Raw genomic sequence first — 16,225 nt, 5'->3', positions numbered from 1 at the left:
TAGGTAGATAGATGGCAGATGCTATACAAAACATGCTAGAGAAATTGTGTACCCTCTACAAAAACACATGTTTCCCTCAAATATCCAAAACTAACTTAATGGAGGAACTACAGGGATACACAAATATATGACTTAATAAATCTATCTAAAGAGCATCTTAAGCTCCTCAATCCTGGCTGATCGGACTTCTTCATCGGTCAGTGCTCCAGCGATCATCCGTTGCTTTCTTGCTTGAACTTGCTGCAATCTCTGCTCCACAGTGTCCTGTCCAAATTTAAAAATTCAGCTTAAGTTTTCATATATCAGTGGCAAACTGAATCTTTCATCAGTATGTTTTTGTAACATTGCTTCTGGTTTTACTTTCCTAATTCATTTTACAATCTCTATCAAAGAAACAGATTTCAATGAAGACATAGAAGTGCTGATGCTACCTTGACAATGAATCTTCTAACACGAACAGTCAGCTTTTGGCCAATCCGGTGAATTCGCATGATTGCTTGCTCCTCTACTGCAGGATTCCACCATGGATCCTGCATTATGCCAAGATTCAGCCTCTAACAAACCCAAAAAATGGGACATAAAAGTTTCAAGAAAGATGCATACCATTAGGAATACATTTGAAGCTGCAGTCAGATTCAGACCCACACCACCTGCTTTAAGCGACATCAACAGTACCTAAAACATCGATGGAATTGATGTTTATAATCCGAAAAACTGTTTTCATAGAGTTAGTTGAACTAGAGAATAAAGATTGCTTACTGTTTTTTCAGTAGTCTCAGCAAACTCATGGAGGACCTTCGCTCGTTGTTTCTGCGCCAACTTGCCATCAAACCTCAAAAATTTGATATTCTTCCTCTTGAGTGGAATTTCCAAGAGATCCAAGAACGAAGTCCACTGGCTGAATACTATGCTCTTTTCACCGGAACCCGAGCTGCGTATATCTTCTAAGCACTGCAAGAGTTTGGTTATCTTTGAAGATTCCTTCCAGTTCTTCTCAACATCAACTCTGAATTTGTTTCCAGATGGGCATGTGATCAGATCAGCTTTACTGATCACCTGCCTGCATATGGGGCAGAGCCCGGCAGCTGGAGTCCTCCAGCTAGAGAGAAGGCACTCCCTACACATCCTATGCGCGCAGGGGGTTAACACTGGGTCATCTGAGGACTCTAGGCAAATGGGGCATTCGGTATTTTCACCATTGCGAATACCCTCCACAACTTCTTCAACATAAGCTCGAGAAGGACCAGTTCCAGAGCCTCCATCAGACTGAGACTGGAGGAACCTCCTTGCCAGTTTGTTCAAGTCTGCATATGCTTCTGTATCACCTCGACTGCAAACAATAATCCTTAGTATGAGAGAGAATATAGAGGAGAACTGGCATAACTCGGTGTATTTTACCTCATAACTAGGAAAGGGTGGTTGCAACATTGCCTCAGCCGAAGTAGCAGCTCGAGAATATTCGCAAAGTTATGGAGAACCTTTCCTTGAGCAACAAATTGGTCGAATTGTACCTGTTTGTTCACACAAAATAGATACAATTCATAAACCATGCATGAACAATTGTCACCATGTGTAGCAGCAATCAGTTGCCATTTGCGATGTATATTTCACGCGACAAGCACTTACTTTAGATCTCTTGAAAAGAGCGTCATAAAAGTCCTGCTCGGCTTCAGATTGTTCACACTCGATGGTTTGGACATCAGTAGGTGGTAGAACAAGTATGAGCCTAGATTGCAAGCACGCATTAGTAATATGATAGTGATCAAAACTTGTCAAATGTGAACCAGAAATGCAAGAAAAGGCAATATTAAGGAGATTGATGATTACCTTCCATGTTTATCCTTAGACTCCTTTGTTCTCCTCAACATAAGGGGTTTGAGGATTGCTTTCACCAATTGCAACCCTCTCATGTCACCATTATCATAAGGCTTCTGAATCAGCTTGTTCCACCTACAAGAGTTGGAAATTAGATAAATGGTTCTGTAAGCCCATCATACCTTCCATGAAGAATTCACCAGAAGTCTGTATAGTGCATCATTGATTATTAAGAGATGTGTTATTGCAGTTCTAGGTGATTTATGCAAGGGATGAATGTAATTTATCTACTTTCGAGCACTCATACCAGGCCCAGTTGCACCATGGTTCAACATGTAAGAAGCACAAAAGGCTGAACAAGTCTTCCAAATTGTTCTGCACCAATATTAACACTCATTAATCCAGTGAACAAACATAGAATGTGTTAGCAAAAAGCAAAGATGAACAAGAAGAGTTCAATAAAGTTACATACTTGAAGAAAAGCTGAACTAAACATACTGAAATCAGTAGCATAGTAATTTTCAATTCAAAATTACCCAATTTACGGGGGGAAAGGAATATATAGTTAAGCAGTATCTATGGAGAGATACCTGAAGTGGAGTGCCAGTAAGACACCAGCGGCAATATGAGGTCAATGCAAATGCAGCCTTAGCAGCTATAGTCTTGGATGATTTGATTGTATGAGCTTCATCTAGAACCACACGATGCCATTCTACTCTGTGGTAAATGCTGTTCGTATTTTCCTGTGTCATGAAATAAAAGATATTGTTTCAGAAAAGAGAAAAATCAAGTACAGAACCAATAGAGACATTAACAATCGATCAACTTTAGGAGTTGTAAGCATTGCTTACACTTTTATACGCAGCAGTCAGTACACCATATGTTGTCAAGACAACATCAGCTTCTGCTATCACCCTAGGGTCACTAGTTCTGTCCCCACCATAATGAATGAAGACTGTGATGCTATCTGGTTTCGAATGGGCTTCAAACTCATCCTAGTGAACATAACATGAGAACAAAAATTATATTATGCTTATGAAACAATAACAGCAACCATATAATTTGAGTTTCTAAGCTGAGGGTTCACCTTCCACTGGCTAAGTAAAGCCATCGGACAAACAATTAGGGTGCCACCTCTCTTTCTCCTCAGGCTGTTAGAACTAATATGGCTATTATTGCTATCATTTGAACCCCGTTCAGCTACAACCATTTGGCCATCTGGGATGCCATGTCCTCTTCTTGATAGTATCAGAGCAATTGTCATTACAGTCTTCCCAAGTCCCATTGCATCTGCCAAAATCTGCACAGACACTCGCAAATTGGGAAATAAGATATACAGAATACATCTTTGTCCAAATGCTCAAAACTGATGCTTCCTAACTATCAAGATTAAGAACTAGCAATGGATGAAAAGATGTCAGACTCACCCCTCCTCTGGCCATCTGCATGGCAGTTGGAAATTCTGTGGTTGCTTCCCCAGAAAATTGGTTCACGTAAATCTCCGGAGCTCTCCTATCAAGATCAGTTGAGGTGGAAACTTTAGATATTCTGTTCAATTTTTGTAGTTTAAGTTACAATTGATGGTGAAGTGAAGTACGTACTCATCACACACACGATAAGCTGCCCAGCATGGATGAAGTGTCTTCTCTGATTCCTCGCTATTCACACCTTTCTCCAATTCAGACATCCAATAAAGAGCCTGCTTCTGGTATGGCCTCAAATCACAAGCTAGAGTCTCGGCAGGCTCCATCTCCTACGATGTCAAAATAATGTAAGAAGGCATGCTGCTTTTATAGTTATATGCACTCAAACGTAAAGTACTTAAGTATACCTGTAAGTTATAGGTATCTACAGCACCAACAAGCCTATTCAAGGATGCTTCTGTAATAACTTGCTCATGATTTTCGTGGATCTTTTGATCTTGAGAGCCCTTTCTTGTCTTCAATGAAGGCAACAGAGATGCAGAATTATCTGGATCATCCTGAAAGAGATACCAATTATCACCAAGCTGCTTTTAGTTTATTTAATGCATATGTATTAAAGATTTTATTTCGATATACTCCTACTAATTTAGGAAGTGGAACACAATTATGAACACATCGAAACAGAAACGATTGGTAGCTGTTGTGAGGAACAACATAATTAATGAGCAGGATCTAACAGTAAATCCATCTTTCTTAGAAACAGAAGCTACTTTTTTTATGAGAAATTAATCTATATTAATACAAAGCAAAGCTTCAATGAATAGAATAACAGTTAGGTGCACATGCAACGTACATCTAATTGTAGTAAGCGCTTTCTGGAGTCAAGTTCTTCTGGTGTGAACTGTGCCTGCCGATGAAAAAAACAAGCGTATATCAAATCAGGGAAGACAAAAAATGCTTGGTACTTGATTAAGTGCCATCTTTTTATCGGTAGCTGGTACCTTTTGAAATGGCCTGACTTTCAGCAGTTGAAACAACTTCAAGAGAGGATAAATGGTGGTGTCAATATTTGTAGCCTCAAGCTTCCATGACTTATCAACTTCCGAAAAGACAGATTCATGAATATAAAAGCTGAGAGCCAAAAAAGGAAGAGCAGATGTAAGACGTAATAGTTATTTGCTTGGTCATGTGGACAAGATAGACAAGTATAGTAAGAAGAAACATGCAAAGATTATAGTTTTACCTCACATACAACATAATCTCTTGCATCATGCAAAGATTAACTGGAGCAGCAACACAACGGCCAAGAACCTTCACCTTTGATGAATTTACAAGTGGAATAAGGCACTTTGCCCATTCCATTGGCAAACGACCAATCTGATCATATAAGCAAAAAAAGAAGAATTACACTTAATTTTCACTCCACATATATCAAAATGTTCAAGTAACCAATCAAGTAATGAGGCTAACCTATAATGCAGCATAAATTTCATGATTATTTCCACACCAACAAGCAAATTCATAAATCAGAAGTACTAGATATGCATGCTATGCACTTATATGTACCTCTCCATATCTCTTTGTCGAGAAACGAACAATGCTGGAGACAGCATGAGCAGCCTTTGAACTCATAAAATGGGTGCTAAGCTTAGTTTTTGTGGTAGGTCCAGGAAACATAAAATGCACAATCTCATTATTCTCCAATTTCCTGCCCTTTGTCGTTGACAGCCCCGTGACCACCGTCCTCCCAACCAACAACCACCCCAGCTCCTCCGGAAAATCACCATCCTCGATCACCACAGCACTCAAGGCATTCTCCTGCGTCCTCGCCTTTTTAGCCCTGTGGCCATCACATCCCGGTTGCATCTTTTTATATTCATCATCGGACAATTTTCTCGCACTAAGCGGCTGAACACTGACCAACTCCTTCACTTCCCACTCCGGTCTCAACCGGCTCGTTACAGTTACTTCTGACTCAGCCTGCCCCTCCTCCTTCACTCTAATCGCAGCCATCACCGAACTCGGCTCGTGTCTAGCCTCTTCTTCAACTTTTCCCACCAAAACCAGTGACTTTTCATCACAACTTTGATCTTTCTTTTCGTCTCCGAAACCCAAATCCGGTTCTTCTTTCACTTTCAAAACCTCACCTTCCACAAAACCCACATGAGGTTCTTCCTTCACTTTCAGAAACTCCATCGCCCCAACACCTGCATCACATTTTGTCAAAACACTCCCTTCCCTTTCACCCCTTCCGATACTAACATCTATGGCCACATTAGGCTCCTCTTTAACCCTAATTTCAGCCCTTTTCTCATCACTGAACCCCCTCTTTTCCTCTGCAACCCCCACATCAATTTCCTCTTTCACCCTCACAACACCCGCATCACATTTATCAACAACGCCACAGTCCCTCTTTTCCACATTCACAGAAACCCCTTCCCCAAAATCCCGCGATGAATTCACCTGAACTCTTCTCCCACCGGTGGAAGTGAGAGTTTCCCGCGCTGCTAAATGCGGATGCAGCGAATCGAGGATGACATCGACGGCTTCGCGCACGTTGTTGTTGGAGAGCGACAGAGCTTTGAGGACGTCGGGTTCCGACACCTCAGAGCCGACCATCGATTTCACCATCTTTACCTTCGCCTCCATGGGCTCTGGCCCCGTCAATGCTGTATCCATGGCTGCTTCTCTCAAAAGCGAGAGAAAAAAGGCGCAGCAAATGTAAAGATTGGATTTTTTTATGAATTGAAAAGGGAAAAGGAGATTTTATGAGTGAAAGCAAAAAGCTGCTTGAAATTAAGTAATGGGAAGAAGCAAAACTTGGTATATATTGGAGGAAGTGGGGCGGTAGACTGTAGTGTGTAAAATGGCGGCAATGCATTTGAAGGTGAAAAAAGTTTCGCGGTTTAATGATTTTTTACCTCCATTTTTAACCTTTTTTGGCGGGTAGGGAGTTTAAACTGTGTAATTATCCGCGGTTAATCCTTTGCGAGGTAACGACGTCGTTTCGTTTAGTATGGAATTTTGGGCCCAAAGCTGCGGATGTAGGAACGGCCTGGGCCCGTGTTCATATAAGGCTTGGTTGATAATATTGCTAAATTCAAATTAAGACCCACTGGTATCAAAAAATCAAGTTAATTTAGGATTAACATGTCTTATCAAAAGAGGGTAATTTGTTCAGTTTTAAATTGGGACAAATTTTGGAAGTTATACGCAAAATCGAAATCAATTAATTAATAATATTAAATGATGGACTTATATTTATGTAGAGTTATTTATTAAGGTCATGATTTGTAGAATTAATTGCAAATTCAATCTTTACATTAATAATGGGCCATAGATCAGGGAATTAAACCGAAATTCCCTATATAATTATTTTATTTGTCTCTATTAATTTTATAATAAAATATGAGTGAGATGAGGTAAGTAATATTTAGGATCCATTATCAAAAGTAGTAAAAAGTAAGGACGCCAATTAATTGGATACATGCGGAAAAGAAAATTGGTGTCAATTAATAGGTGACGGAAGGAGTACAACAAACTAGAAGTACTTACCGCCCCCTATTCATCTATGAAATTAATACTATAATTTAATTTTAAATCAAAACAAGAAGCATACAAATTCTTTTTACCTAACATCTTAATCCAAGCAAAAACGTTTTAAAAGGTAGAGGAAAGAAATCTATAGAACATATAGTCATAACATTTAGAGAGTCTTTTTCAGTAACATGTCACATCTATTCAAACATCATTTTCAGTAACATGTCACATCTATTTATCAAAAAATATTTCATATTTACTCATAAAATCACACTAATAATATGTCATTTAATTGAAATCTTCCTTCCAATCTTTGGATTTCTCTGCACTGTTATCTTTCCCATGACAATAAAATGATGGAACTCCAACCTACAAGGAAAATTAAGAAGACGGTAACTTATCACTTCAAATAAAAGAAACAAACAGTCTCTATTTATCATTTTTTCACGATGACGGAAAACCACAGCTCCTACCGAGGTGAGTTCTGGATAGACCCCCTTCTGTGCTAGAGCCTATAAACCAAGGGTAAAATCACACTTGGAAAACCAAGTGCGTAGCAGAAAGTATGTATCGCTGTGAGAAGAAGCCTAAGAGTGAAACTATTTTCTATTGATCATCAGCGTGATTCAAACTTCAAACCATAGGCTTGAAGCCGATAGACAGAACTTGAATGGCAATTTGGAACTTTAACAAACACTAGTAACATCACATAAACAATAAGAAAAGTGCGGTATATCTTCTTCTTACCTAGGAGTTTATGTAACACATTGTCTGTGCTTGAAGAAAATACGAGTCCCTGTACTTTCTGCCACTACCAAGATAAATCCCATTTCTGATCCAGTCCTCACGATTTATCCATGCATCGCGTGTAAAATCAAGAATGCCCAGTATCTGCAGCAAGATTTGTATTAGAAACTAAAGAATACTAATCCTTGAGAGTCCATAAACGTAACGAAGCTAGCGCGTAGTTTTGAAGTGATGACGCCAGAGCATTGAAAATGTGGTAGAAGTTTAACCAACATAGATTGTTGCTAATCTACATTTCGAGCAAGTCTCTTGGAATTTCTTTTATCGTGTTATCCACATTACATGTATAAAAAGAAGCAGAAAAGCAAGAGACCAGAAAACTTGAGACATCAGCCCATTCAAATTTCTCACTTGATAATGATTCTCACCACTATAGTGCACATCTTTTCATGACTTCGTGTACTAATATATTATCTTCAATTTGCAAGGGGTTCAAAGACACCACTCTCCTCTCCCGAGAATAGAAAAATTTTAAATGAAGTAGCGTCATAGTGAAAATACTTACAGCTCCACCTTTCCATGGTACAGAAGCGGGACTTGTTCTGGATTGCAAGACCTGTAAGGTTAGACAAAATAAGTGACACTTAGTAGAGATCCTTAGTAGAGATCCAGTATCAATCACTTCCATTCCTCTCATCATACCCATAGCAGTACATAATGCTAAGTAAACAATCACCATCAAAATACTTGGAAATTTGTTCAATTTCAGAGGCAATGGAGCCAGTGAGATAACACATAGTGCATCAACATTACAGGAACATTTAGCCCAGCGAAAAACAGAGCACAGAGAACCAACCAACAATGGCCAACGATGAGAACAAAGTAGCAGCGAGAATAAGATCGTAAACTTAAAGAACAGCATGGCACAGAGTATAACAATAAAGTAGACATAATAAGTAATTGAGAGTAATGTGAGAATAGAGATGGGAGCCTTTCAGATTACTTTAAAATCCAAACCACAAACCAGTTTTGGTAACTGAGAAAAAATCGCCTTGAGTACAAAATTGCCAAAAAAAACTTATACAAGCCATTCCTTTCTATGTTCCTTAAGGTGATCCAGCCATTGAAATGTAAATAAATTGTTAAAACTTTTTAGGTGCTTGTTTTGCACCTTTTATAGTGCAATGATGTAGAAGAGTAGCATACAATACACATTATTAGTCCAGAAACAGCTACAGATCAACATTTGTTTATTATTATAAGAAACTCCGGACTTTCAGGGAGATCTTGAAGGTGTTATCTCTATAGAACATTGTGAGCATGATTATAATATTCACAATTTTGTAAACAGAAAAGACGCTTGCTATAAAGTTACATGAAGCAGGAGAATCTAACCTCCACTGTATCTATGGCCTCGTGAGAAGGAATTGCGTGCAATACTCTGCAATAGAGGAGGAAAAGTCAAATTCATGGAACTGAAATCAATTAAATACTACTTGCAGTTTTTTAGTTTTATGCGTGCTCATTTAAAAATTCATGAAAATGCTATATCCAAGATATATAGTAACAAACCTCTCTTCCACTGCAGAAACCAAACCCTCAGTCAAAGCCCCTCCACCTATCTGAAGAACAGAGTGGTGTAAACTCCGACTGGTACAAAAGAACTAATCACAATTACGAAGGTGGAAATAGAACTCACCAGTTGCATGCTACAGAACAACTTTCTCTGAAGGTCTATACGGCCTGAAAAAAAATATAAAGATAAGGCAGAAGCAAATCCATTGTGTACCGTACTATCATATTAGCAGGATGATATAATGTATACCTGTAGAAAGAATACTTTTCGTAATCGCATCGGCAAGACCAATAGTGTCCTGTTTCTTTGGTTTCGATTGAAATACAGGGTAATTTTCCCACATAGGATAATATCCACCACTACCAGGGAAGTAACCATCTGACATGTCTGGTCTCCTGGGGAACTCCCAAGTATCTTCCAGCATATCCTCGTTGTCACTGAACCTGTGGGTGCATACTTATTTCATTAATAGGACAAGAATATATTAACTGATCTAGCAATACCAAACATGTAAAACTAGAAAAATTCTACAAACCAATTCCTAGGTGGTGGAGGGTAAACATCAGGAACCAGAAGCATAGGATAGAACAAACCCATAGGAGGAACCTGCTTCCACATGAAAAAAAAAAAAAGCAATCAAATTCATAGAACTAGTGTCTCATTTAGTATAAGTAAATTGTTCTGAATCAAAGTTACTCCTGATAAGTATATTCACAGAGTAAGATTTTAACAAGACATAACACAGACTGCCACTTAAGTTAACCAACAAGTGGAAGCAGTTAGCAACTTAATCACATAAGCACTGATTATGCATGATGCTGGTAGCAAAACTTAATAAATACTAATACTGCCTAAAATTCATAGCATTAACATAAAAGTACCATCAGAAACACAATCTATAATTATTAGGAGTAACCAAAATTGCAACTATTGAAATACAATCTATAATGACAACCAAAATTTTAATGTTAGGAGAGGTACTCTATAGTTTATTCAAATAGGCATGATAATTGATTAAAGCAATGTTCAATAGTCATCCCATAAAACATAAGTTTTGACTCGCATACATTCAGAGCAGTCAGTCTTGTCTTGTGAGAACCAGGTGGCCCCCCTTCTTCATATGAGTGAACTACAGCAACAGCTTCAACTTCTCCTTCCTGAAGATAGAACATGACAAATTATTTGCTTCAATAAAACAGAAGATAACTTCCATTGCTTAGCTACCAAGAAGGCATAATCAATTATGTTAGGCATATTAGCAACATGACGAACAAGCAAAATAACTAGCATGGTCGGGGAAGGTGTTTAAAGCATTAGGCAGGCTCCACTTGAACAAAGCTGTATAGAGCATTACAAAGTGAGATAGTAATAATCATCAAATTTCCTGTAAATGCAAGTAATCAGACAAAACTCATGGATACAAAGTGTGGAAATATTTTCTATAGCATTCTCACAGTTTTGTGGTTGAAAAACCAAAGGATTTCCTTCCCAAGTTCATAAAGGCAATATTTATGTAGTAGTAGTAGTACAACATAAGAGCTTAGTGGCCAGTAGTGCATTGGAACAGCAAATTTACATGGATGATGAGCTCTGAGTCCCAAATGGGGCCAAACGACAGATGGTTTTTGTTACTTGGGTACTTTTTAAATTACACTGAGTTATCAAATAAGTCTCTTTCTTTCAAAAACTTGATTAGCTTTTGGAAGTTTATATGACCAAGAGACAAGGTGCTTTTTTATAACAACAACAAATAAATAACTTCAATTTAATTATATCAAACTGTACCTGTTAACATCAAATTAATGGACTCCAAAAACAATATCTAATTGATCAACTTACTCTAATCTGGCAGCGAGACTCTTTAAGCTTATTCAGCATTAACAAGTCTATGGGTTTCGTCAGAGCATCAGTACGGATAGGAGGCCATGTTTGATGATGTCGTTGAGTCCAAAGAAGACACCTTGATACATCCTGAAAGAGTTGCAAGCATTGCAAGCTTAAAACAGAGAGGAGGAAGACAAAACATGGACATCAAATCAATCAGAGTACTAGTATCTAGGGTGAATTATCAAGAAGTTTCTAGAATATGGAACCTCAAGACCAAGGGAAGAGATAGAAAAAACAGGAAACAAAAGAAAGCAACCAAGAATGATGTGCCTACTGATTAGTAAGTTAGCTTTTATTCGAGAAATCATGCACATTCATGAAGTAACAGTTTAATCAATTCTGAGTATGATGGATATGTCATTCCCGTCTTTCCATTCATTACAATCTGTTGCTGAGATTCTACAATTCCTCACCTCTCCACCGTATCGCAAAGAAATCTGAGTGGTTGGTAGAGCAACTCCATCCTAACATCAAGTGAAGGTAGTCAGGACTCAAGTGAAGTTATAGAGAATGTAATATTGTATCAAACAGTTTCGAACATGCATGCCCTGAGTCTTCATAGGCAATACAGAAGAAAATTGCGGACAATAATTAATAGAAAATCTTTAGACAGAAAAAAAGACCAACAAAAGTTATTCTTTCACGTGCAGGAAAAGGGACATATTTTACAGCCTGACCACACACATGAGGGTCGTGGCATAGCGGGAGCACAAGTTGCACAACTGAATAAAGACTGCTTGTGTATAAATAATAAAGTCTATCTGCACATCAGTATTAATTAGGTAGGCAGTACTAAACTACAGAACTGATGATAAAGAAACAACACCTCAATGCAAATAACTGATGTCACTTGAGCACCAATGTTCACAACACATGCTGTTGACAAGCCATTTCCAAAAACTGCAGCAAGACCTTCCTGTGTAATGCATCAAAGGGGGGGGAAGTTTCTTAAGTAGAATCCATGTAATAAAACAAATAATGCAAAGCAAATACCAACTCAGCTTTGTGAGAGCTCGTGTGATATCTAATACTATGTCTCTATACACAAAGCCAAGAGCCAATAGCATTTTTATGTGGTGGTTGCTAGAGAGGCAAGCTCCTTTGTAAAATCGGTAACGTCAACATCATCCAAAATATTATATAAGTTTTGATTAAGGAGATGAGGGAAAGTACTACCTGGTGGACTACTGCTGTACTAAAACACAAGTCTCGAAGTACAATGGATAGAAGTTCTTTTATTTCTACAAAAAATCACAAAATGAAAAAATTGTCAAGTTCGTGAATTGAGAAAATATTGCTCACAGCAGTAACCACAGAAAAAACGAACTGCAAAGCTGAAGGAATAGTCACAAGGTCAACCATATTAATCCTTTGATCTCAACACATTTTACCTAGCATATAGATTAGATATGGGACATTGTTGTTTGTACATATATGCATATCAACTTTCTGGTATTGAAGCTGTCAAGCATCATCAACACACATAAGAGGAGAGAAAGAGCTCCTTGGATGAAACTAAACGAACACAACTACCAAACTTGAAAATATTCAGGAATAAAGAAGCCCCTTCAAATTCTGAATAACAATATGAACTGAGCTTGTTGCCAGCTCATTTAGACAGAAATGGCCTTTTTCTTTAATATTCATTCCACTACTTTTTTGTTCTAAGGGAGACGGTTCATGAAATATAATCAGTGAGGCTGGAGTATTGTTGTAAAAATGCAAGTAGCCAACATAGAACAATATATAGTGTATAAGAATAAGAAATTTATCATAAGGAGATTTTTGGGTTAATTTTGTATCTATGAGAAATATAGCATCGCCTATGGGATTAAGGGTTCTCCTTAGATAAGGGCATACGAATAGGGTTCCTTGCTGCTCTAATTGGTGATTCAAGCCTATGTCATATTCCAAAAACTAGGGTCGACTCACCTCCTTCAATAATGACAAGAAGCAAACTTTTAGGAGCATATAACAAGACATCCCTGGCACTCTGGCACGGGAGATGTATCATGATGTATCTTAAGTTGTACAAAACAAAATAGACTAAAAGCTTTTGTACTTAATGGAGGGGTATGCTCACACATGTCGGAATAAATGTAATAACTAGAGGAAGATAAATTCTATCAGTTATGCCCATAAGTATGTCTAGACGCCCCATGTATTAACTAAGCGAATGGTGAAGTGGATTAGGCTGTGAAAGCTATTGCAGTAACCAAAAGTCTCAGGTAGGACAAAAACAGAAGAAGACATATTCCTTACGGATATGGAAAACTGAAAAAGCTATTATACCGCGATTATCAAAAGTCTCTGGTAAGACAAGAACAGCGGAATACATATGCCTTTCACTGCGAGGGATGTGTAGTTTTTCAATCAAAACCCACTCCCAAATAGCATGGATGTCTTCAATCACCTGAAATAAAAAAAATAATGATAATAATATGTATATTAAAATTATTAGGGACTATAAAATCTAGTAAATTATGAACAACTCATTCAATGCTCTCTCAAAACTATATCATCTTTATAATTATTCTTAAGCATGACCATGGAAACTTATTTTTTGGGAGGGCTAAAACTGCAAGTCAAAAGTATAAGGGAGCTTGAATATCTGGCAACACTTAACCAATCTCCTTCACAAATCGATGACTTGCTGAGATAAGATAGTTCATAGATCCCAAAAGACGTTTGTAAATTAGCAGATGTATCGTATATCAAGTAAAATCAGGACAATGAAATGGTAAACAGTACCTGCTGCATAGGATAATACAAAGAAATATTGAGGTGACCTCTCCGAATAGGCCGGCGCACGCTATATGGTTCAGTTGCTGATATTCTGAGAGCTTCATCGCCACATATGTACTCCTTATATCTACGTTCAACTGAACTCGGTTCCTCATTGTTATTTCCTTCCTTCACGGTTGAAGGCTCTTCAGATCTATGTGAACTTCCTGTGACAAAACGGTCAAATGATCTGGGAGATATATAAACACAAATATACATGACCGGAACTGGTGCACAACTCCGGATAGAAGCACACATGTAGAGAACAAAATATACAAGCTTAGCTCTAGGTATTCTAAGAGATGAACTAACTTTCTTTCATCAAATAAGATAACAAGAAACAACTAACGATTATGCTGCATAATAAGGAACGAAGTCAGTGAACTAAGCTTCCTGGGAAGAGAACTACACACATGTAAATACTCATACGAAACCATGATAAGCTAGAAACTAAATTCTACATAAGAGAAAAAAACAAATTATGCTTATAATTACGTGAGATATTTGATTATTTGTAGAAAAAGGAGTAAATGAATCTGGATTGGTATCCTTTGATAGCAAAATGAAGTACTCAAAAATAACTATTGACACACAGACCAACTCTAGCTGAGGCAGTAGCTGCAGTACACTAAAGCACTCAACAGGTAGGTACAGACAGATAAGGCTGCTGCCAATCTTTGGAGTAAAGATGTACCATGAAATGTGATTGATTACTATGACAGAGGATCTGACAAACATAAAAATGTGAATGGAGCGCCCTAACATTGCAAATACCATGTTCTGAAGATGAAGATGAAGGCGAAGATGATGTTTGTTTCTCGAATACATCTGTCCATGGAATAACCGTCTCCTTTTTATTATTGTTTTGAGGAGGAATTGCATCCACACGACCCATCTAAAAAAGGAAAAATAAATATTTCCACAATCAAGTTGTGAACAGAAAAATCTTCAAGAATGCTAAACTATGGATGATATTTCCAATTCCACTACAATCCTCCACTCACAACCCAAAACACACCTTTTGTGAAAATTGACTGTTTGTCACCTCCTCGTCCAAAAATCGAATTTTCAACAGCGAAGCAATCTGATTTCCAACATATACATAAATCACAAATGATTAGGTCCGGACGCATAACATAGCATGCACTCGCATTCGATGTTCAAACAAATACAGTATAAATCAGCTTCTTAAGTTCAAATAAACCAAACTAACAATGTCATAAGCCCTTTCTCGCTCCATGTGCTGCGCTGTCGTCACCTGAGAATTAAGCAACTGCAGAACAAATTGCAAAGCTAAGCCCAAAGACCTTGAATTCAATCCAAATGAAAACCAAAACCACACAGTATAGAAACTCCACTCAGCATAAAAAAGGCATTAACCTGATCCTGAACATTCCTTTTCGGCACTTGCGACGTGCGTCGAGCAATGCAATGCGGAACAGTAATCGGGGCATCCTGCTGCGCTAGTCCTATTCTTAAATTTGCTGACCCTAAATTAACCCCCAAAAACATACGAATTTTATGAACCAAAACTTAAATTGAGAAGAAAAAAGAAGGAACTGATTCTGCGTGTAATTGAAAACCTGGATTGATGATGACGAGGTTGGAGCCGCGCTCAGCGAGTAGCTGAGAGGGGACTACTGTTTTAAGGTAATCCTGCGCGAATCAAATTACAAACCGAAATCAAGGAGCTTGATAGATAATTTTGTTTATGGGGAAAAATACATTAGTGCGTGTTGTGCGTGAAATAAATGTGCTCACCATGGTTAACAGAGCTGGAAAAGCTCAGAGAAGCAACTGTTGAGAGTATTTAGAGAAAAGATGAATTTGTTCTTTATACGTCGTTTGTGCGACTGTAAATCGTGTATGTCTTCAAACACGATTTCTTGATTTTCTTTGTCAAATTGCATAAAACGGCTATATGCAACTCGCAATTTTATCTTTGGAAGACAATTTATTACTCCCTCCGTCCCATATAATTTGGGACACTTTGATCCGGCACGAATTTTAAGAAATCTAATGGAAAGTAAGTTGAAAAAGATAGTGGGACGTGGATCCTACTTTTAAGGTATTAGTTTTATAATAAATTTTAGTAGGAATGAGTTAGTGGAATATGTGGTCCACTACCAAAAATGGTAAAAGTGAAATGGGACAAATTATACGGGACGGCCCGAAATGAAATTACTGGGTCGAATTATTTGGGACGAAGGGATTATTTATTAACCAGTTTCTCCTTAAACTAATATGATGACAAAATGACACTAATCAATAGGTTGGGATTTGATTTGCGAGCAGTTAATAGATCGGGATTCGAGTCGTTATTTTTATTAAAGAGTGAAACTCAATGATATAGTATTTTTGTAATTTTGCATCAAAAATGTTTGCTCACAAAATACTCAATACATAATCTTTTGGACATTGTCAATTTATATCAAATAATTGAATTACCATT

General features: G+C 37.8%; 2 protein-coding genes across 2 annotated transcripts; both read right to left on the bottom strand.

Annotated features, from left to right (window-relative positions):
• Positions 1 to 19: 19 nt before the first annotated feature.
• LOC125201335 (Helicase protein with RING/U-box domain-containing protein) lies at positions 20 to 6,054 on the bottom strand. The gene is made up of 18 exons (XM_048099398.2): positions 4,806 to 6,054; positions 4,483 to 4,616; positions 4,241 to 4,370; positions 4,093 to 4,146; positions 3,647 to 3,796; positions 3,417 to 3,568; positions 3,243 to 3,327; positions 2,903 to 3,115; positions 2,667 to 2,810; positions 2,406 to 2,558; positions 2,123 to 2,190; positions 1,828 to 1,950; positions 1,627 to 1,726; positions 1,399 to 1,511; positions 760 to 1,330; positions 604 to 675; positions 432 to 530; positions 20 to 264 (listed from the first exon to the last, which is right to left on the bottom strand). Exons 1-18 carry the CDS (start codon positions 5,916 to 5,918, stop codon positions 142 to 144), a joined length of 3,597 nt encoding a protein of 1,198 aa, XP_047955355.1. The 5' UTR covers positions 5,919 to 6,054; the 3' UTR covers positions 20 to 141.
• An 868-nt stretch (positions 6,055 to 6,922) lies between these two features.
• Positions 6,923 to 15,611, bottom strand: ARP9 (actin-related protein 9). The gene is made up of 21 exons (XM_048100471.2): positions 15,535 to 15,611; positions 15,357 to 15,429; positions 15,154 to 15,263; positions 14,987 to 15,046; positions 14,792 to 14,857; positions 14,548 to 14,668; positions 13,741 to 13,940; positions 13,282 to 13,402; positions 12,166 to 12,230; positions 11,816 to 11,905; positions 11,403 to 11,453; positions 10,942 to 11,073; positions 10,170 to 10,259; positions 9,638 to 9,708; positions 9,352 to 9,545; positions 9,226 to 9,269; positions 9,099 to 9,148; positions 8,922 to 8,967; positions 8,092 to 8,142; positions 7,527 to 7,670; positions 6,923 to 7,148 (listed from the first exon to the last, which is right to left on the bottom strand). The coding sequence occupies exons 1-20, from the start codon at positions 15,535 to 15,537 to the stop codon at positions 7,527 to 7,529; spliced, it is 1,782 nt and encodes a 593-aa protein (XP_047956428.1). The 5' UTR covers positions 15,538 to 15,611; the 3' UTR covers positions 6,923 to 7,148.
• Positions 15,612 to 16,225: the final 614 nt, after the last annotated feature.

The sequence above is a fragment of the Salvia hispanica genome, chromosome 2 (genome assembly GCF_029641045.1).
Source record: "Salvia hispanica isolate PSC_SH4W2 chromosome 2, Shi_PSC_v1, whole genome shotgun sequence".
Lineage (NCBI taxonomy): Eukaryota > Viridiplantae > Streptophyta > Magnoliopsida > Lamiales > Lamiaceae > Salvia > Salvia hispanica.
Note: the sequence above shows the minus strand (reverse complement) of the source record. Positions and strands in the feature narration are given on the sequence as shown.